The sequence below is a fragment of the Nothobranchius furzeri genome, chromosome 14, assembly GCF_043380555.1.
Source record: "Nothobranchius furzeri strain GRZ-AD chromosome 14, NfurGRZ-RIMD1, whole genome shotgun sequence".
Lineage (NCBI taxonomy): Eukaryota > Metazoa > Chordata > Actinopteri > Cyprinodontiformes > Nothobranchiidae > Nothobranchius > Nothobranchius furzeri.
The window spans coordinates 18,058,940-18,080,594 of NC_091754.1; the positions used below are offsets into that span (position 1 = coordinate 18,058,940).

The following is a 21,655-nucleotide window of genomic DNA, read 5'->3' on the forward strand; positions in this document are numbered from 1 at the left end:
GTTCAGTCTCCTGAACAAGATAACCATTAAAAAACTGCACTTAGCCGAACTGTTGTTTGGATTAAATCAGAAACAACAACGCTTGATCTAAGTGTGTGTCAGTGTACGTCTCTAGTCTGAATTAATACTGCTAAGGATATTTAATCTGATGATCTAAATACCTCAGACAAGGAGGTGCCCTTGGTCACTCTGGTTCTAACTCACTATGTCAGTCAAAATGCCTCGTGTGCGCTCGTGTTAAAAGACTTTATTTGTTCGATCTGTTTGTTAGGCGTATATTAGTCCAACTAAAGAGATAACGTTATGCAGGGCGACGTATTTCCTGTTTTACCTTCTTTTTTTTTACGAATGAGTCAACAGTTTCCGATTTTTATGCTGTTTCCATCATCCTTTCTTCTTTTTTTTTTTTTTTTTGGTCTTTCCATTATGTAGCATCAGTACAGTTTCTCCTACCCTGTCTGCTCTGCTCTCGCAGGGCTGGCAGTGCATGCGACGCCCTCAGCCTTTGGCTCTCTCACTTGTTTCCCCCCATAGCGAAGTTCTTTGGTTTTGATCCCAGTGCTGTTGGTCAGCCCTGCATGTCCCCCCTTGGCCTTGGCCTTAGCCTGGGTAGGTCTCTGTCCATCTGGGAGGGCTACATTCATTGGCTGGCGCCTGCTGGAGCCACCTTGCTGGTCACTTGGAGTGATGTGGTGACACGGCTGCGCCCTGCTGGTGCTTCTGTTCCTGCTGTTTGACCTGCTGAATGATCTCCCGGATCTTCCTCTGTGCAGTCTGCCGGAGGGAATTGGAATTTAGATGGAACCAAGCACCAACTACAGCCTAGTTGAGTCTTTGTGTAAAAGTCACTGAAACACACATTTAAGCCCAGTTCACACAAAGGAAAATCATGCAGATTTTCAACCCGATTCTCCCATTCTTAAAGATGCACCCATTTCCTGTAATGGCTCTAAAGATAATCTTAGCAGATATTCCTGCCGTGTGTGTTGTGCTAACTTGGTCTTTCCACTAGACGCATAAGTGGCGGAAAAGTAATGGGCGCGTATTCCCCACAAGCTCATCAGCACATATCTTTACATCAAGAAACATTTCAGACAAAAATTGGCAGATAAAGTGTTCCACGCAGCTTGTCACAAAATCACAGGATTATTCCAAGACCACGTGAGCACAGACAAGAAGAAAGACAGCAACACGTGTCCAAAAAGGTCTGTTTTCATACCTCGGCTGCAGAGGTGTCACAGGTGATGATGTCTTTTTAGTAGTTAAGCAACAAGAAATCTGCACGTGTATTTTGTTTTGAAAGTTACAGATGTTCTACGCCGCTCTCATGTCTGACTTCCTTTCTGGCTCGATCTAAACTGCTGAGCTTGACACGTTCGGGAAGCGTAGCGCGTAGAAAATAAGACTTGGAAGTGTAAACTTAGAGAAGCGACACAACACTTCATGGCTGGTGGAGACACACCCAATGACCACAACAGCAGCTAACTGCTACATACTACGGTTTGTGGACATCATACAGTATTTTTGATTCTGGTGGAAAAGCCCCTCAAGAGAGATCTGGGTCACTCGGAAACACATCAGTGCTGCTCGGATCATAAAACCAGGATTTTAAGTGCGTTGGATTGTCTCGGTATGACCAAAGAATGTTCCGCCTGTTGAATGTGACATATAGCCAATCAGAAACGGAGGTGACAGAAGCGCGTGGCAAGCTCCTCTTCCGCCATGTTTGTTTACTTTAAAGTCCCGTTTTATCTCGGTCAGTCGGTCTCTTCGTCCGCTTATCCAGAGTCGGGTCGCGGGTGCAGTAGCCTAAGGCGAGAGGCCCAGACTTCCCTCTCCCCAGCTACTTGGGCCAGCTCCTCCAAGGAATCCCAAGGCATTCCCTGGCCAGGTGAGAGACATAGTCCCTCCACCGTGTCCTGGGTCTACCTTTAGGTCTCCTCCTGGTTGGACGTACCCGGAAAACTTCACCAGCTTATCCTCTGAAAACATCGTCACCGTCGTCGTCGTCTCCCTCCGCTTATCCGGGTCCGGGTCGCAGGGGCAGCATCCCAACTAGGGAGCTCCAGACCCTCCTCTCGGCGGCCTTCTCCACCAGCTCCTCCGGCAGGACCCAAAGGCGTTCCCGGACCAGATTGGAGATGTAACCTCTCCAACGTGTCCTGGGTCGACCCGGGGGCCTCCTGCTGGCAGGACATGCCCGAAACACCTCCCCGGGGAGGCGTCCAGGAGGCATCCTGACCAGATGCCTGAGCCACCTCAACTGGTGGCACATCCTCGATGTGGAGGAGCAGCGGGTCTACTCCGAGCCCCTCTCGAATGACCGAGCTTCTCACCCTATCTCTAAGGGAGAGCTGGTATATCTGTGATGTTTCTTTTTATAACCGCATGCTTTAATTGTCCGATAATTGAAAATCCTGCCGTGTGAACAGGGCCTTAGATATTTTGCATCCTGAGAAGAAAAATTAGCTATAACAAGTTTTCTGTGCAATGGGCAAACACTCTTCCCTCAAGAAAATACAATTAGACAAATGGGAGCTCCAAAAACTCTATACTAGTGTTTGCTCGGTTGCCACGGAGACCTACAGTGGGGCAAAAAAAGTATTTAGTCAGCCAACGATTGTGCAAGTTCTCCCACTTAAAATGATGACAGAGGTCAGTAATTTACATCATAGGTACACTTCAACTGTGAGAGACAGAATGTGAAAAAAAATCCATGAATTCACATGGCAGGATTTTTAAAGAATTTATTTGTAAATCAGGGTGGAAAATAAGTATTTGGTCACTTCAAACAAGGAAAATCTCTGGCTCTCACAGACCTGTAACGTCTTCTTTAAGAAGCTTTTCTGTCCTCCACTTGTTACCTGTATTAATGGCACCTGTTTGAACTCATTATCTGTATAAAATACACCTGTCCACAGCCTCAAACAGTCAGACTCCAAAGTCCACTATGGCCAAGACCAAAGAGCTTTCGAAGGACACCAGGAAAATAATTGTAGACCTGCACCAGACTGGGAAGAGTGAATCTACAATAGACAAGCAGCTTGGTGTGAGAAAATCAGCTGTGGGAGCAATTATCAGAAAATGGAAGACATACAAGACCACTGATAATCTCCCTCGATCTGGGGCTCCACGCAAGATCTCATCCCGTGGGGTCAAAATGATCATGAGAACAGTGAGCAAGAATCCCAGAACCACTCGGGGGGACCTGGTGAATGACCTGCAGAGAGCTGGGACCACAGTAACACAGGTCACCATCAGTAACACACTACAACGGCAGGGAATCAAATCCTGCAGTGCCAGACGTGTTCCGCTGCTGAAGCCAGTGCATGTCCAGGCCCGTCTGAAGTTTGCCAGAGAGCACATGGATGATACAGCAGAGGATTGGGAGAATGCCATGTGGTCAGATGACACCAAAGTAGAACTTTTTGGTATAAACTCAACTCGTCGTGTTTGGAGGAAGAAGAATACTGAGTTGCATCCCAAGAACACCATACCTACTGTGAAGCATAGGGGTGGGAACAGCATGCTTTGGGGCTGTTTTTCTGCTAAGGGGACAGGACGACTGATCCGTGTTGAGGACAGAATGAATGGGGCCATGTATCGTGAGATTCTGAGCCAAAACCTCCTTCCATCAGTGAGAGCTTTGAAGATGAAACGTGGCTGGGTCTTCCAACACGACAATGATCCCAAACACACCGCCCGGGCAACAAAGGAGTGGCTCCGTAAGAAGCATTTGAAAGTCCTGGAGTGACCTAGCCGGTCTCCAGACCTCAACCCCATAGAAAATCTGTGGAGGGAGCTGAAAGTCCGTGTTGCTCGGCGACAGCCCCAAAACATCCCTGCTCTCGAGAAGATCTGCATGGAGGAATGGGCCAAAATACCAGCTACTGTGTGTGCAAACCTGGTAAAGACCTATAGCAATCGTTTGACCTCTGTTATTGCCAACAAAGGTTATGTTACAAAGTATTGAGTTGAATTTTTGTTATTGACCAAATACTTATTTTCCACAGTGATTTACAAATAAATTCTTTAAAAATCCTGCCATGTGAATTCATGGATTTTTTTTCACATTCTGTCTCTCACAGTTGAAGTGTACCTATGATGAAAATTACTGATCTCTGTCATCATTTTAAGTGGGAGAACTTGCACAATCGGTGGCTGACTAAATACTTTTTTGCCCCACTGTAGATGTGTAGCTATTATCATCCATAACAGCAGTTGGTCTCCATGACAACAGATAAGGAAGAATCTGCCTGGAATGTTTAATAAAAAAAAAGCCATGTAATAAATTTGGAAGAAGGAATTATGAGCCACAATATTTAATATTTTGTAATGATTTTTTTGTTGTTGCATTTTTTCAATTCGTAGATGTGATCGTTTTTTTCTGGCTAATTATTTTCGAGGTGAGACAGGGTGAGAAGGAACATAAGCCGTCCTGGAAATTTACAGAGGTGAGCCAATTAGAGTTTAGTGTCTCGCATAAAGTTACAAAGTTGGTTTAAAGTTGGCTGTGATAACATTAGACTCCCCATTTTCTCAAAATAAGTTCAAGGTTTTGTCAGATCACCTTTGATTAACTTTAACTAAAAACAATTTAGCAGAAAAGACTCAAATCAATAAATGTTTCCTTATTTGATCACAAAAGTGTGTGACAACATCTAAATTGACACAAAGACACCTAAAATTTCATTTTTTTTCTCTCTCATTTGAGCGAGAGACCTAATGGAACCTGTGTCGACTGACTTTGTGCGTACCTGACTGGCAAAGAAATGCCCGCTGATTTTCACAAAGACCTCGTCGTTCTCGTCAGGAGTTTGGTCCCGCGGCACAATGACCTCTGCGCTCGTGAGGTTCTGCAGCTCATTTACCTGAAACACAGACACACAATCCAGAGATTAGGATCTCACCTTCAGTTTCACCTCCAGCCTCACAGACATTACTCACTGTCAGAAAGAGTACCATGTTACCTCACAGAAACACACAAAAAAGAGCGACATCTGACACGTTCACCGCCTTTTTTTATCTCAAATGTTAAAATATAAAGTTCAAATAAGCGGCCACTCACCGTTTTGCCACCTTTGCCAATGACCCTGCCGGCTGCTGTCGAGGGAACCTTGATGTGCGTCTCCAGTTTGACCTCCTCCTTTCCTGAGAAGAAGTTCTCCTCTTTCAGCTTCCCAAATATCCGACCTTGTGCCTGGAATACAAAGGAGGGTATGAGGCAAGGAGAGACTGGGGAGGATGGGGACACACAGCGATCCGCTGCTGTTAACTAATAATACAGGTCAGAAATGTGGATTTGCAGATTTTGTTTTAATTTCTTGCACGTGAGGTGGGTGGTTTTACCTTAAACTGTGCCTCTGGAGTTCCAGTGATGATAACCATCCTCTCAGCAACATCTGGGCTCTCAGCTGGGGCGATCTGATGTAAACATAAAGAGATAAGTCACACATCAGCCCCTGCTCTTAATTAATCAGAAAGCGCTTCAGTGCCCAGTCATCTGGCAAATACTCAAAAACACAGAAAGATTATTTAAGACTCTAACTGATAAACTGCTTCTGCTTGTGTAATCTGAGTCATTTCCTCTTTCTAATCACCACATCTGCCCCAGCTGTGGTCAGCGGAGTGCTGCTGACTCAGCAGGCAGTCATTTCCAGTTTAATAACATCTGCTTAACGACAGATGAGAAGCTTTAAAATAAAAATCACGGCACGTTTTTCCTCACATTTGTTGACTCACGCAAGCAAATTGAAGAAAAAAAATCGGCATCTTTCTTTTGCATTCTCGATAAATACCAAAAGCAGCGTCAGCGTGCAGGAAACCCACCTTGATGGACGCCCCAGCGAAGTGAGCGAGTTGTTTGATGTGCTGGCCCTTTTTGCCTATCAGGGCCCCGACTGCCTGAGTTGGAATAAAGAGGTAGACGACCTCCTGTTCTGGAGCCTGTTGCTGAAAAAACATAAAAGATATTTTACTAAAAAAAATAAAGGATTTCAGATAAAAACTATTTAAATGGCTTGCATAACACCAAGAGGGTAAGCGTCCTCTTCTGCTTGTGTCTGGAATTATTGCTATTAGTAGTGTATGTGTTTTTGTTTTCCCTCGCATGGTAACACTCATGTAGTTGAGGTTTGTAAATTGAATTTTTACGAGCTGCGGGAAAACTCTGGGCTGAAAAGTCAACTGCCAGACATACTTGTGGTGTTCTGGTGGGAAAGCTGACTGAATATCTGTAATCTCCTACTATTTACAGCCTCACATGTTAAATTTTTTTCATTTTTGATGCATTTTGCTGCACGGACCATGACAGCAGTATGGTACATTCCCCATAAAACGCCACATGAACCTACTGAGTGCTGGTGAGGCATGGCACTTGCAGGAGGAACTCCGTACAGACCCCCAAGATGTGAAGAGTGACTCTGTAATAGACAAAGAGGCCATTAAAACACACACGCGCGCGCCGCACACACACACACACACACACACACACACACACACACACACACACACACAGTGAATCACACACCGATCACTTTGTGAGCATTCTCACACAATGTCTCAGACCCAGACCTCATTGGGCTGTGAGTGGAGACTTTGTTTTAGACAAACTGACTCATCCCTGGAGAAGACCGGGGAATTCTGCGTGTTTCAAACAGCAGCGAGTTGGAAAACTTGAGTCAACGCTCCACATAGAACCAGTTTTTTTTTAGGATGATTTTTCTTCCTCCTGAAACCTTTTATGGCAGAAAGAGAGGACTCACTAAGAATGGGTTGTATCCCGCTGGTACTACAGGGGACACTGCACCTCGTGGTCCAGCAGAAGGGGGCAGCACCGGCAGGCCCGAGGAGAAGATGCCCAGGCCTGGGATTAAGTTGGCCTGTTGCTGTGCCGAAAGACAGAAATAAAGACTTCGGTCATGAGAAAAGGCACAAAAAAAACATTGATGGGTTAAAATTTTAAAATGAGGTTTTGAAGGAGTTCAGAGAAGAAGCTCGGATTTTGACCATAAAGATCCATAGGAAGCCTTGTAGCTTGCACAGCTTCAGTGGTAAGAAAATATAAGAAGAAAATGTTAAATGTGTACGAGAAATTTCTATTTCCTAAATACTATTTTAAAGGTAGCATCGAAGATATTTTTGTGGCTTTTTTTTGTTGCCATTTTGATTAAAATGTTCTTCACATACTGGTGGCAACCAGTAAATTTAATGTTTTTTTTTAATAAATAATTTCAAATCGCCTCTGAAATGTATAATCCCGGGAAAACATCATCCAATCCAGTGCTGGTCCCCCTTCTAAATGATTAGATCGTAGCCCATCCATCAAACGCTGCACAGAACTGTGCACGAACCAATCTTTCTGGGCAGAGAAGCAGACAAACACGAAGTTAAGCAAGTTGTTGCCTGTTGTCACAGACGGAATACCCCGTTCTGTTCGCGAATCTCATTTAAGAAGTTGTTTTGCATGTTTTGGTTACAATCTGGTTCGGTTTTTCTTGGGAAAATTTTAGGTGATGGTGATGGATTGTTATCTGGGAATGCAGCTAAGCCTCAACTCTGTCGTTAGCTGTGAGCAAGCAGAAAGAGTTTGCCCGGATTGTCAATGGCACTGAGCTCATTGTGATTTTGGAGTTCCAAATAATCCGAAAATGCTAAAAACGGCCTAGTTTCTCACTCAAGAAGAACCACACGCTACACATGCTAGCATACTAACACTGGTGAGAGCAACGGGACATGAGGCCATTGGGAGAAGGTTCGGTTCCGAGTTGGTTCTGGAAAGTTTGACCGTAGCAGCTCAGCCGAGTTGTCCTAAGCCGGTGTCGGTACCAGAGCGGCTCGGTCTCCTGCGCCTGCTGATGACGTCACATTACGGCCAATCCACTCATCTTTCACACATACTGTACGTTTTGGAAAGACATCAGCAGATTTGTTAATAAATTCTTGTTTGTTAACACCTAAATGTTTTCTTTATAATTGTAATTTGTTAATAAAACACCATATTATCTTTGTTTTGTAAAGAATGCGAAACTGCATAAAACCAACATCAGACTGCCAAAAAACAACAGTTCTTATATGTGAAGCCTTATCTGTTTGTATAAATGGGGAATTTGTCTGTATATTTTCTTAGTTGTTTTGTAAATACATTCATTCATTCATTCATTCAAAATGTTGCTTGCTGTCTTTTCAACAAAGTCCTTAGAATTTATTTTGCCCCATTTCATCAAAACCAAGATCTTTAGAGGGTCACCGTTTATCAGTGGATATCTTTGCTTTTATTTTAAATTTCCTTTGAAAATTCAAACATATTTTCTGCGAAAAGTGTTGATTTTTGGACTACAGGACTACAACCACTAAGACTACAACTGTACATTTGTTCTGACCAATCAAAATCGTCTTTGTCAACGTGCTAACATAACTTTTGCGAACGTGGTATTGTAACTTGCGTAAGTCTTACATTCAGCCAATCATCTACTGTGACGTGTTTGGCAGACACAGGACCCTGAGCCGATCTGGCTGCCCGAACAGATCTGGTACCGACAACGATGTTTTACATTTTCTGCAACCATCAGATTCTGTGACTTTAAGGGGAATCTGAAAAAAAGGGGTCAGACCTTTGAATTGTTTGTTTACAACATGTATCTTGCTTGAACAGCTTTTCCTAAGAACAAAAACTGTACCTTTACGTATTTTTTACAAGACTGACTTAATGCAAAAATCTCTACATATAAATTTATATTGTGAGAAATGATTCACAACATCAAATTTCAACAACTTAGGACTCTTTGACATTTTTGTTCTTCTGTAAATTATATTTTGCAGATTGATGCTCAATATTCTTATGAATTTTTCACTTTTCTGTTTTCCTAATTGGTATTTAGCTGCTGCAACACCACAAAGTCAAGTCAGCTTTTCCTGTTTTGTAACAAGAACCTGCAGTCTGACTTCTTGCATCCATGAAAGCTGTTTGTACTTTCCACAGCATCACACTAGAGGGCCCCATCGGCTCACCACAGAGCCGACACTTGACCCTCACAGGTGTCGGGGATGCTCCTGCCAGCCAAGAGCAAGTTTACCGCAACCTAGAGGATAACCTAACTTAACTATTAGATCAATAATAAAGCAACCTAATTCTGCTTCTCTAGTTGTTTTTTTATTATGAGGATCATTAGTTGTCACTTTATCAGAGTTCATCTGTGCATTTCTTCAGTGCAACAACGATCGTGGAGCATGCAATACTCCTCCTGTCTCTCTCTGTCTGAGCTCGACCTCAGCGGCTGCAACGCTGCTGATGTCATGGTGTAGTGTGAAAGAGGAGCTGGGTGAAAGAGCAGCCTACAGATATCAGATGATGCTGGGAAACGCAGTGTGCTACAACAGGAACACAGACACACACAGCGGGGAAGTGAGCGTGACTCAGAGGCTCTCCACACACACACACACATACACACAGAGACATGCTGAGCTCAAACACTCAACTCACTAATGAGCTATTCAGCGATCGTTTACTCTTATCTGTTTACCGAGCAAGCCTCACTAATAAATGCTGCTGGTAACGCACACTGAAGGGAAGGCGATATCATCCCAGAGTTTATTCGTCTCCGCCGTTTACCTGTCAAGTCTGCATGAGTCACTTGACGGTCATGCCAACACAAACCATCAGGTGGCCTGCAGAAGGTGACCTTACATTTATAGCAGCAACGTCGTTCTCATAGGCTTCCCTCAGCTTCTTCATGATCTCCTCTTCAGCTTTACAACAAGCCTCCAAGCTCCCCTTCACCGTGATGGTCCTCTCAGGGTTGTAAATGGTTAAATCTTGTAACCTGAGACGGAGATACAAACATGATGATGCTCTGCGTGTGTGTGTGTGTGTGTGTGTGTGTGTGTGTGTGTGTGTGTGTGTGTGTGTGTGTGTGTGTGTGTGTGTGTGTGTGTGCGTGTGTGTGTGTGTGTAAATGCTCAAATGATCCCAAATCAGCTAAAATCCAAAATGCTACTTAATCTTTAAAAACAGCTTGAGTGAATAATGACCACAAACAACCATGACTGCTTTTCATCTTTGCATGTGATCAGTACCCAGTCAGAGAAACTGGAAACTTCCCACAGCCATCCTGACTTGGATGTTGGCACTAAAGCTGCTCAAAAGTTAGAAACTCTTACATACGCACATTTTCAGTCGATTAGACATAACTAACTATAAAATAATTCCTTTCCTTTCACATAGTGCAGTTATTTTCCAACTAGCTACATATAGCTATAAATAGCTTGTGGATATAAAAAAAAAACAAGCAGTTAAGATGTTCTGTCGCATTTGTCTAAAAACCTCAGCCAACAACGTGGCTTGGTCTTAAACCAACAATTGGACCATCCGGTGGTCCAAGGGCGTCAGTTTGTTTTCAGAATTGCTGGGGACAATAACCATACACTTGAGTGGGGTATAAAAATTGCTGGGGACAATAAAGTAGGCTAGCACAGGTGTCGGCGGCTCTGGAGCCGCACGCGGCTCTTCCATCCATCTGATGCGGCTCTCTGTGCTTGTAAAATAATGAATGGATATTTAAATAAAATGCTTTATATTTTACTGCATTAACATCTGTATGCCAATTCTAAATGTAAAGATTGTCTGCGTAAACCTGAACAGGTCCAACCCGGTCTTACTGAGACCGGGTAGATGCGTCACGCTTGTGCGTAATCATAGGCGCTTCCTGAGCTGGAGGATGTCAGATTCTGGGCTTCTCCTCAGACGGCTCCTGGATGCGTCGCCACATTGGAGACAGGAACAAGCGCTATTCAGCCAAAGTTTCATAATCAGATGTGACAGTGTGAGTGTCCTGTCACAGTGTCCCGATAGATCATGCGCCCTGGCTACTTGGCCAAGGGGTTGTCCCTTTGGCTGACTGGTTAGAGTGTATGACTCTCACCCGGGAGTCTGGGGATCGAATCCCGCCCGGGCCCTCATTTCTCCACCCTGCCACATATTGACGGATAGACTCAAGGATGTAGGTTGTTTTGAAAGAATTACCCCGACGCGCACTGATGCGCATGGATGAGCTGACATTTTAATCGTTATGCACATCGCAGAGGTAACTTGATTCCCATCAGAACATCAGAGCTTTATACTGGACACTGCGTTCAGCGTGGCTCGGAGCGCCCACGGTGGACAGTGGGATGAAGATCTGTAAAGGGGTTCGCAGCGGAGTGCAGAACCACGGTGCATGCAATAAGATTTCCTCCCACTGAAGCGGTCTGGAAACCCGGTCTCTATGAGGAATGTGTCACTTGGAAAAATGTTCTTTTTATGAAATTATGAAACTTTGGCTGAACAGCGCTTGTTCCCGTCTCTAATATGGAGACTCATGACGCATCCAGAATAGCTCTTCAGCTCAGAAAGCACCTGTAGAGACATTTGATCACGCACAAAGTTTATGTGGAGCAGAAGCGGTCGGGCCACGGCAGGTGAAACGTTCCTAGCCTACATGAAGTGAAACTGTTTAATTGTAACATTAATATGTTACTGGACATGCTGGTCTGGTTTGTTAGACCAGTGTTTGAAGCGGAACACACACACACACACACACACACACACACACACACACACACACACACACACACACACACACACACACACACACCAATTAAAATAATGCTGATGGACCAGGTGATGGTTTACGTATTTAAATGATGATCAGGCTGCTGTAAAATGTAATCTCCATCCACATCCAGACAGAATTATCCTCTATTCTTTCTCTATTTGCTCTGCTCTTGTCTGGGCTGACGTAGCTGATGGTGCGCGCTGCGCGCCTAACTAGCGGCTGTGATGCACATTTTACGCATTTGGAGAGGTGGGCTGGATGCTTTGCTTTTACTGGAAGATGGTCCACTTAACGCACGGGTGTAGACTACATATTAATGACAAATGAATGAAAATTAAACTGGGAGTTTTTACTTCATATTTTATAAATAAAAATGACGGGGGAACACATTTATGATGTCTTTTTAAACGAAACAACAAAACAACGCTGACAAACTACAATGGACCAACAAACACTGGGGGACAAGACAGGGGTTTTAACACAGAGGGGAGCAATCAGGGGAACAGGTGACAGGTGTGAGGAGTGAGGTCTGGAGGAAAGACAGGTGCCATTAATAAACTAAATGGGGAACGAACTTAAGCAGAGGGGAAGATAAACCATAATTTATAGAACACTAAATAACTAAACCTAAAGACTAAGGGCAAAGATAAACAACTAATGACTAGAGGGGTGAGGAGGACCAATACAAACCAATAAGAACTACACGGGAGTGACTAGGAGGAAACATGAGGGAAGCCAAGAGGGAGCTGGAGAACACAAGGGGACACATGAGGGGAACGCAGAGGACGAACAGGAGGGGGCTGGGGACCAAGGGGACACAGAACATGACACTCACTGAATTGCCTCATTTCTGCACGTCGCTGAGGCCATCGCTCATTACCTGCTCACGCATTGTGCAACACAACACCACTAGTGTGAGAGGCTCCACTTATAAATAAAAGAACCTAATAGAAGGAGAAAGAGCCGGCTGCCACCACTTCAACTTTAGGACAAACTACCAGAGTACCAAAATGAAAAAGGCCATTTGAAGCCATGAACAACAAAAGATGTTTGGGCCAAGAAAACAGGGACTGGTGTTTAGCGTTCTCTTGTTTACTGTGGCAATACGGGTTCCCATGTCAGAGGGCATGGCCTAGGAATGATAGCCAGCAGGAGGTCAGACAGTTTTGTCTGGATTTAAATGCTCGTTTAAATGAAAAATCTGTTTCCCAAAAAACATTAAAAGCAAAACCCATAAATCAAATATTATAGAAAATCATCTTTGGACTTGGAAGCAAAAACAATCTGGTTTTATGAGACATGAAGGACCCTCCCTACAGACTGAGGACATCATTTGTGACGCTTTTCTCAAACAGACCCTCCTCTTCTCGATCTTTACCTCTGTGCCTGTTCCTTGGCTCATTATGTCCTCTGAGCTCACAGAAAACGGAGCCATTCATCAACTCCAAAACGAAGGAAGGTTGGTGAGCACGCTCTGTTAAATGGGGTGTAATCAACTCCTCTCTGATATCATGTCCCGGAGAGAAGAAGCTGCAATCAACTCTTTACATCAGCTCTGTAACAACTCTTTTAACCACAACGGCACGTCAGGAGATTTACGAGCATGTACGAAGGGTGGGGACGACTGTCCGTGTGTTAGGTAGTCTGTGGTTTCATTGCTTTCACTTGAAATGATTATGCTGCCGACTTACGAGGAGATGGTTATCTTGGTCCCGGTCTCCTCCTCAATCTTCTTCAGGTTGCGACCCTCCTTCCCAATCAGCCGGCCCACCAGGCTGTTGTGGGCGAGGATTTTCAGAGGGATGTCCTCCGTCCTTCAGACACAAAAACACAAAGATTCATAGTTTAATGCTAAAACATTATACCATGCCTGTATCATTGTATCACTAATGTGCTTGGGATGTATTGGATGCAGTTTTTCAGGATATCGTGACCCCAATCATCAGCAGGCAATAAAACAAACATTACAAATCTAACAAAAAAAAGCTGCGACATATATAGAAGTGGAGGAGTTTTAAGTATCTCGGGGTTTTGTTCACGAGTGAGGGAAAGATGGGGCGTGAGATCAATAGGCGGATTGGTCCTGCGTCTGCAGTGATTCGGGTGTTGTACTGGTCCGTCGTGGTGAATTGAGAGCTGAGCTGTAGAGCCCTGCACTGGAGCCCTAGGCCCGGAGGTCAGCCCGGCCCTCGGGCCGACGACTGTGTAATTACCTCGGACACGGGCTGGGCCGGGCGCCTTTATTTTTAATCGAATTCATTAAAAAAAACTGAAACACTTGAACGCAGCAGCATCTGCCTGCTTCTCACGCACCGTTAGCTCAGTTAAGGTCTGTGTGGTTTATAAACGCGCCTATACAAACGAATTCTCAAACTGCTGATTGAAACATGTGCCCCTATTCTAATATGCCATTTTATGTCCACTCTGATGTCAGAAATCATTCGATTATTCTCATGAAAACGGCAGCATTCTATTTTTCTGTGAATAAATTCGCTCTGCAGTTAAAAAAAATACAGCATTCATTGCTGGTTGTTTTCTAACTGGAGAGCGCATTTTCAGAGCGGCAGATTAAATTTACAAACGTGATATTAATTGGGGGCGTTTATTTAATCTGCCGCTCTGAAAATGCGCTCGCAGTTAGAAAATTAGAACGCTGCTTTTTTTTTCCAATTGCACAAGAGCGCATTTTTAGAGCAGATTAAATTTACAAACGCATCCAATTAATATAGTGTTCGTAAATTTCATCTGCCGCTCGGAAAATAGCCTACGCTCTGTTAGAAAAAAAGCTGCATTGAATGCTGTTTTCCCTTTTTTTTTTCTTTTTGTATTTTTTTTTTTTTTTTTTTTTACTGCAGAACGCTTCTCACAGATAATTAGAACGCTGAGCATTATATCACGCTAAAACATTATGAAAGGTTAAAAAAAAAGTCAGGCTCGGGTTCGGGCCGGGCCAGAGAATCCTGAAAACCTTTTCGGACCGGGTCGGGCTGGGGCTCCATCTCCTCGGGCCGGGCCGGACACGGGCTCAGTTTTTAGGCCCGTGCAGGGCTCTACTGAGCCGGAAGGCAGAGCTCTTGATTTACTGGTCGATCTATGTTCCACGAACGTTGGGTTGTGACCGAAAGAATGAGATCACGAAAACACGCGGCCAAAGTGAGTTTTCTCTGCAGGGTGTCTGGGCTCTCCCTTAAGAGATAGAGTGAGAAGCTTGGTCAGTTGATGTGGCTCGAGCATCTGGTTAGGATGCCTCCCTGGTGAGGTTTTACAGGCACGTCCAACCAGGAGGAGAACTAAAGGAAGAACCAGCACATGCTGGAGGGACTATGTTTCTCGGCTAGCTAGGAAAAGCTTTGGGATTCCCCCGGAGGAGCTAGCCGAAGTGGCAGAGGAGAGGGGAGTCTGGGCCTCTCTGCTTAGACTGCTGCCCCACGACCTGACTCTGAATAAGCGGATGAAAATGTATATATGGATGGACAAAAAAGCAGTGATCTAGAAAAATATATTATTCAGGGATAATTCATAATTATACTCATCCCAATAAAACCTCATATGTAAATCTTAGGAGTGTAATGGCACACCTGTAATCCCGGTTCAGTGTGTAACACGATTAGGTTAATTTTGGTACGGTGAGGGAACAAAGTGAAAAAAGGTTGTGTAAAGGGCTACAGCTTTAATGTCGTTTAAAATAAAACTTTACTTGCAATGAATTCTCCGGCAAAAAATTCTCAGATAACACAAAAATGCATAAAATGCTATTTTACAGCCGTTCACTTCCAGTGTTCCCGGTCAACGAAAGACCTAGGGAGTGGCACCAACACCAGCCGGCGTCATCCAGGTAAGCTGGATGTTTTGAAGGATGCGGCTTCTTAAATTGGACATCACTGCATGTGTTGCCGGTTAAAATGCAAAACAACGTCAAACGTCCATGTGGCGTAGGAACTCAGTACAAATCTGTGTCGAACCAAATCTTCCGTACCAAAAATCCGAATACCATATGCACCATTACACACGTCTCCGTTATTTATTTCTACCTAGTTACACGACAACATCAAATAATATTTATATTTTTATTCCCCCAGAGTCCTTTGCTTTTGACTGAGGCCTACTTCTACCTCTCAGAGCTACTTTAGCTTGTCCTCGAGCTTCGCTGTGCAAGAAATCAAATCCAAACCTTTATTTTTGTGCTTTTGTTGAAAAACTCAACAACATTAAGTATTCAACTGGGGTTTGAGTCGGATTTTTTTCCCACCTAATGAAAAGATCTTTAAAAAATTCACGTTTTCAAGTGTCTGTGACTCGGTTGCAGAAACATTTGAGGGTTTTAATGATGTAAAGAGTTTTAAATTTCAGAGACAAGAGACTAATCAAGCCCATAAGAAAAGTTCTCAGTTGGCACAGCAGGCATGATATTTCCTGGAACTGAAAATGTTTTTTGTATTTGATTTGATGCTAATATGTGGATTCTAGTTTACAGTAAACACGACAATGTCAGACACACTTCAGATCTGAAAGCAGTGCTGCTGTTAGAGAGCAGAAAACAGGACATTTTAGAAAATACTAGTGAATACAGTGAAACTACAAATCATCATGTTTTCTAACCTTAATCACACCCTTCCAGCCATGACTTCCATAACAGAATCACGCTAAATGGAATAAAGAGCAAAGATCCTTTGCTAAATCCAAATAAAGATTATGATAAAAGATTACATTACATTAAAAATAACGTACACCCTGAATCACGTGCTTCATGTCCATACCGAAGCAGGTGGGTTCATACATATTTGAGAGGAAAACACGATTTTGTACTCAAGGTAATTTGGGAGGAATGGAAGGTGAGTCGCATTTTCTGTTGTTGTGTTTAATACAGATAATTTTCCATGACTCTGAAAGAAAAATAAATCTTGTAATATTGTGGTGTACTGATGGCGGGTAAGAAAAACAGACCAGGTTTTACAAATGTGTTATTCAAGTCTACAATTTTAGGTACAGGATGGAAAAAACTAAGAAATTTAATTATAAGCAATTTAAACGTTGTTTTTATTTAGACTAAAATTAAGTCCTACACTTGGTAATGAAAAATCAAGGGAAGTTGTTTTAGATTCATACTAAATATGTTAATTCAATTCCCTCTAAAAACATAAAAGAGTAAATAATCATCAGATTGAGCGTTAAAGTGACATCTCTGGATCATAACATTTTGTTTTGAGAGGCAGTTGCAGGAGTGAATGTGGGTTTGAGTTGTGGTGTGTGTGTGCGCACGTGTGTGTGTTTATGTTGGGCAGGGGGACATTACGTTGGGGCATGCTTTAATCTGTAAGTATAGATCCATACTGCAGGGTGAAATTAGTTTGGGATGAAGGGTGGGGGTGCTACAGCTGGGTGGGTTTGGTGGTTTGGGTTTCAGTGGGTCTAGACTCGATGAAATCACAGGGTGGAGGTGAGTGTGTGTGTGTGTGTGTGTGTGTGTGTGTGTGTGTGTGTGTGTGTGTGTGTGTGTGTGTGTGTGTGTTTGTCCTTTTTGCAGGCGTGGCAGCGTGGTGTCATGACGTCGACACAATAATGAGGTGTGGATGTTATTGTGGCTTTCAAGAAAAAGGATTTCTGCTTTGAATGGTTGATTAAACCATCTGAAACTGATTTTTTAGCTCTGTTTTGTCAAATAAACCTCACAACAAGCTCAGACCTGATAAATCTGCACCGTTTCATCCTATATTTGCCACCTCTGAAAGTGGGCAAAGAAACAAAGGCCTCAGACCTTATTTTCTAATGCGCTTTTGTGCGTTATACAGTTTTACACATCAACAGATAAAAATAGCCAAGTCAAATTGGAGGCACGCATCAGCGCACACTGGTGCACAAACACAAGGCATGATCAAAAACAAGTCGAATACACTCCGATTGAAGAAAATGAGCCATGGTGTCTCATTTTAAGGTGATTGAAAGGCTATGAAACAGTTTTACCCTTAAACACTTCTATTCTCTCTTAAATAAAGCATTCTGTTATGTAAGATAAAAGAGTGTAGGATAAAAGACAAACACCCGTTTAAATCTGCACTGCATTTGTAAGTGCTGCAGGGAGCGCAACATGTAGCCGTCAGACGAACTGCAGTACTCCGACGTTCAAACCCATTTAAAGTTAAAGTCTCATTAGTCATCACACATTGGTGAAATTCCCATTCCCGTGGGGAGCGGTGAGCTGCAGCTGTGGCTGCGTTCGGTAACTTTTGTGTGGCGGGAACAATTTTGGCTCTGATGGTGGGGCAGGATCCCTGAGCTTCCCTGGTAAGGTCTATTCGGGGGTTCTGGAGAGGAGAGTTGGACTCCGCCAAGGCTACCATTTGTCACTGATTCTGTTCATACATTTTATGGACAGTATGTCTAAGTGCAGCCAAGGTGCTGAGGGGATCCATAATGGTAAGTAAGTAAGTAAAAGTTTATTTATATAGCGCCTTTCACAGATAAAAATCACAAAGCGCTGTACAACATGATAAAGATCAGGGCAAATACCTCTAGCCAATAAAAACATCGAAAAACAATAGCAGTGATAAACGTAGAAAATAAAATCATGAGTATAAACAAAGTGAAGGTGTGAACCCAAACAAAGCCATCTTTTTGAAACATTTAGGGAGGGAACGCCTGGATGAAAAGGTGAGTTTTTAGATGATTTTTAAAGATCTCTACAGCGTTAGAGAGACGGAGATTTGAAGGCAGACTGTTCCAAAGTCTGGGTGCAACAGTCTGAAAGGCCCTGTCCCCTTTGGTTTTCAGTCTGGTTCGAGGAACAGCCAGGAGGTTTTCAGATGTGGATCTAAGGTTCTGAGAGGTGATGTGTGGGGATAAAAGCTGGGGATATGGTGGCCTAAGGATCAGGTCTTGGCTTGTTTTTTAAATAAAGAAACCAATTTTTTTTTTCCACAAGACCTACGAATAACCTTGTTTTGGCATCCAAAAATGCAAACCAGAGAGGTAATGTAGAGTTACTTATAAACACGCCTGGAGTAAATGTTAGAACTCGCACATTTATTTGTTTCTTGTCTTCTTCCTGGCTGTAAAGCAATCAGAAATTATGTCTGAGTGCCAAAAATAAGCCTTACAGTTTCACCAGCAACCATGCTAGCAGGATTCATCTTCAAATGTGCATTTCCAGTCGTTAGCTTAGCCTATCTACTGGCTAACTGAAGGAGAGCACGGCCTCCTCGTGAACACGCAGATATCACAGCATGCATTCTCACGAGGTGGTACTGATCCGGACCCCTTCAAAATATATGCAATTGCGGCAAAAGCACTGGATTTAATCGGTTTAGTCAGGAGATGAGAACACTGGATATAGATATAAAAAACGGTTTAATTTTAACAAAAATATTACATAATGCAGCTTTAAAGGTTGGTGCTTAAACCAAACAGAGGCTCAGAGAGGTGGAAAAGGTGTGGCATCTCGTTAATAGCGTCAAACCCAATTAGATCTGTTGTCCTGGTCTCTTAAACGTTAAGCTGTGATCACGTGTTGACCTGTGTGGTCCACAAAGATTTAAGGATGAGATTATAGCCCTGCAGACATTATGCCTAATCTTCCTGTGTGGATTGTATATGTTCGGGCTTCAGGTCGGATTATCTGCAGGCGTGTGAATTGTTGTGTGTGTTGCAATGAAGGCTCACATCTTGGTCTCGTTGGCCTCCTTCTGCATGATGTCTAGGATCATGTGACAAGCAGAGGAGCAGCCTTCCGGTGTCGAGTGGATGGTGATGGGTTTTTCTGCTGCACCTGCATTTTCTTTCCGATGAATATCTACCCTGGAAGTACAAATAAGGGTCCACCTTCACAAACCAGGACACTTTGAAGGGAAATGAAGGCAGCAACCAAGTAAGAAAGATGCATTCTTACTTGGATTGAGTCTGTTTTGTGACATTCTTGATGGTAAGGCCTTCCTTTCCGATAATGGCTCCCACAAACTGAGTAGGCACGAGCATTCGTAGGGGGAAGTCGGGCTGTCGAAGGCGTGGCGAGCCAAACCCTCCCGACGGCCCGGGCTGAGGGGGGCCCTGGTCCCGAGAAGATCTACCTCCTCGCTTTGCTCGGGAAGCCTGGATGGGTGGAGCTGCGTCCATGTCCATGATGTACGACACGCTGAAGGAGTAGTCGTCAAACTGGTGTCCCGTCAGCTTCTCAATGGCTCTGAGATGAAAAGAATGAGACACAGTATTGGCCAAGGAAGGAAAAATAATATTAAACTATACTGATGGAAGATAATAACATTTGTTTTGAATAAGGATTAATTTGTTTCCCAGATATAATCTGACTAAAGGTGGAGAGAATACCTTAGTATAATTAGGGCTGGGCAAAAGAACAATAGAAATATATATTTCGAAATAACTTCTCCTCACTGGACATAAAACAACGGGTCAATAAAACTTTGATATAAAGATTGGAGCCACACGGTTCAGTAGCAACCAAACAGACATGCTGCTAATGGCTAATTTTTGCGTAGCTGTAGCCCCCTGCTGCAGATAACAGGTCACATGGCTGGTTAAAATAGAAAAAAAGAGCTACCTGAACGTGAATTAGCCAAATGTAAGATGTTCTAGGAAAGTAAGGTTGGGGAAATAATCCCAGAGGAGCAGTGGAATGCCATTAGTACAGCATTCAGGGATAAACTTTGGTAACGCTTCCTTTTACAGTCCACTAATAACAAAGTACTTACATGGTAAATACATAGTAAGTTAAAGTGTATTGTTGTGTAATTAAAGTGTATGATAGTAATAAAGTGTGATTATTGTGTAAAGCAGTATTTAATGGGAATGATTAATAAAAATAAAAACTAGAATCGAACCTGAGTTACATGGTAATAACTGTTTAAGAACTCAATAATACACTTTAACTTACTATGTAATTACTATGTAAGTACTTAGTAATTAGGAGACTCTAACAGAAAGTGCTACCGAAACGTTCAGGGTTCATTATTCTGCCCACGGACAATTCAATACACGACCTTCTGGGACCTCAACTTCTGATCAGTGGACATCCACTCTCCCCATTCAGCCATGGCTAAACAAGATCTAAACACATTTTCAAACTAAATGCTTTTAAATGTTTTTACTCATTCAGCCAGAATTAGTTTCAGGGGTCTTTTAAATAATTTTTTAAGGGTTTGTGTTTTAAATCAAATTTATAGTCCCTTTATATAACATAAACATCCTTATCATGAATTTCTGTTGTTAAATTTATGCTGGCTGTATCCTATTGAAGCTCATGGCAAATCTGCAAGACAAGCTAGTTAAAACATGTTTTTTACAGTTTGAGCAGCTTTGTTATTCTTCACAATTTCCCTGTATAAATCGTTGGTTGTTATGATAAAAAATTGCAGTTTAATATATCATATAGGAGACACACACAGCGATATATGAGAAGTGAAACAAGGTTTGTAGGATATGCAGAAAGTGTGCAACAATTGTTTAAACAAAATTGGGCAGGTGCATACATTTGGGCACCACAAAAACAAAATTAACTGGATGGGTAGATCCTCCTTTTGCAGAATATATGTGTGCGTGTCTACGTAAATAATGTTTTTGCAAAGGAATTCTTTGTGAGCATCAATACATGTAAATGCCAATTATATCAACTAACAATACAATATTTTACAATTTCATCTTTTTTTCTTTCAAAAATTTACCAACTCAGCAAATGAAAAATATTTTCTGAGTTTTTTATCTTAATCATCCATTAAGGACACTTACAGCGCCATAATTTCTTCCCATTCGTTAAGTTTCACACAAGTACATAATACCTTATATAATATACAATATGCAGTTTATAACAGAGGTGTCCAGTCTCTTCAACAGAAGGGTCAAAATCGTCACGTTAAAACTCCATGTGGGCCACAATTTTTTATTTTATTTGCATCATTCAAAAATAGGCATAATTCTGCATATTAGTAAGAATCTTATCATAAAGCCTTTCACTCTACATCAACATCCTGCTGGAGAGAAGGAATTCCACCATTCTAGAAATTCAATCGGGAGCACAGAATCCTTCAAGAGCCACAAATGTCCCTCAGGCCACATTTTGG

At 42.8% G+C, this 21,655-nt stretch overlaps 1 protein-coding gene across 4 annotated transcripts in view; it reads right to left on the reverse strand.

Annotated features, from left to right (window-relative positions):
- Positions 1–390: 390 nt before the first annotated feature.
- The window catches only part of igf2bp2a (insulin-like growth factor 2 mRNA binding protein 2a), a 57,044-nt gene continuing 35,779 nt past the window's right edge, over positions 391–21,655 (reverse strand). For 2 of the 4 annotated variants that reach the window (XM_015966648.3, XM_070543959.1), the window contains 11 exons: positions 19,474–19,764; positions 19,248–19,382; positions 13,283–13,405; positions 9,686–9,821; positions 6,765–6,887; positions 6,354–6,422; positions 5,830–5,952; positions 5,350–5,424; positions 5,069–5,200; positions 4,758–4,871; positions 391–774 (listed from right to left, as the gene is read on the reverse strand). In XM_015966648.3, coding sequence (XP_015822134.1) covers positions 676–774; positions 4,758–4,871; positions 5,069–5,200; positions 5,350–5,424; positions 5,830–5,952; positions 6,354–6,422; positions 6,765–6,887; positions 9,686–9,821; positions 13,283–13,405; positions 19,248–19,382; positions 19,474–19,764 — 1,420 coding nt within the window. In that variant the 3' untranslated portion in view covers positions 391–675. Of the gene's footprint in view, positions 849–4,757; positions 4,872–5,068; positions 5,201–5,349; positions 5,425–5,829; positions 5,953–6,353; positions 6,423–6,764; positions 6,888–9,685; positions 9,822–13,282; positions 13,406–19,247; positions 19,383–19,473; positions 19,765–21,655 lie in introns of all 4 variants that reach the window. The other 2 variants (XM_015966650.3, XM_015966651.3) reach the window with 2 other exon arrangements.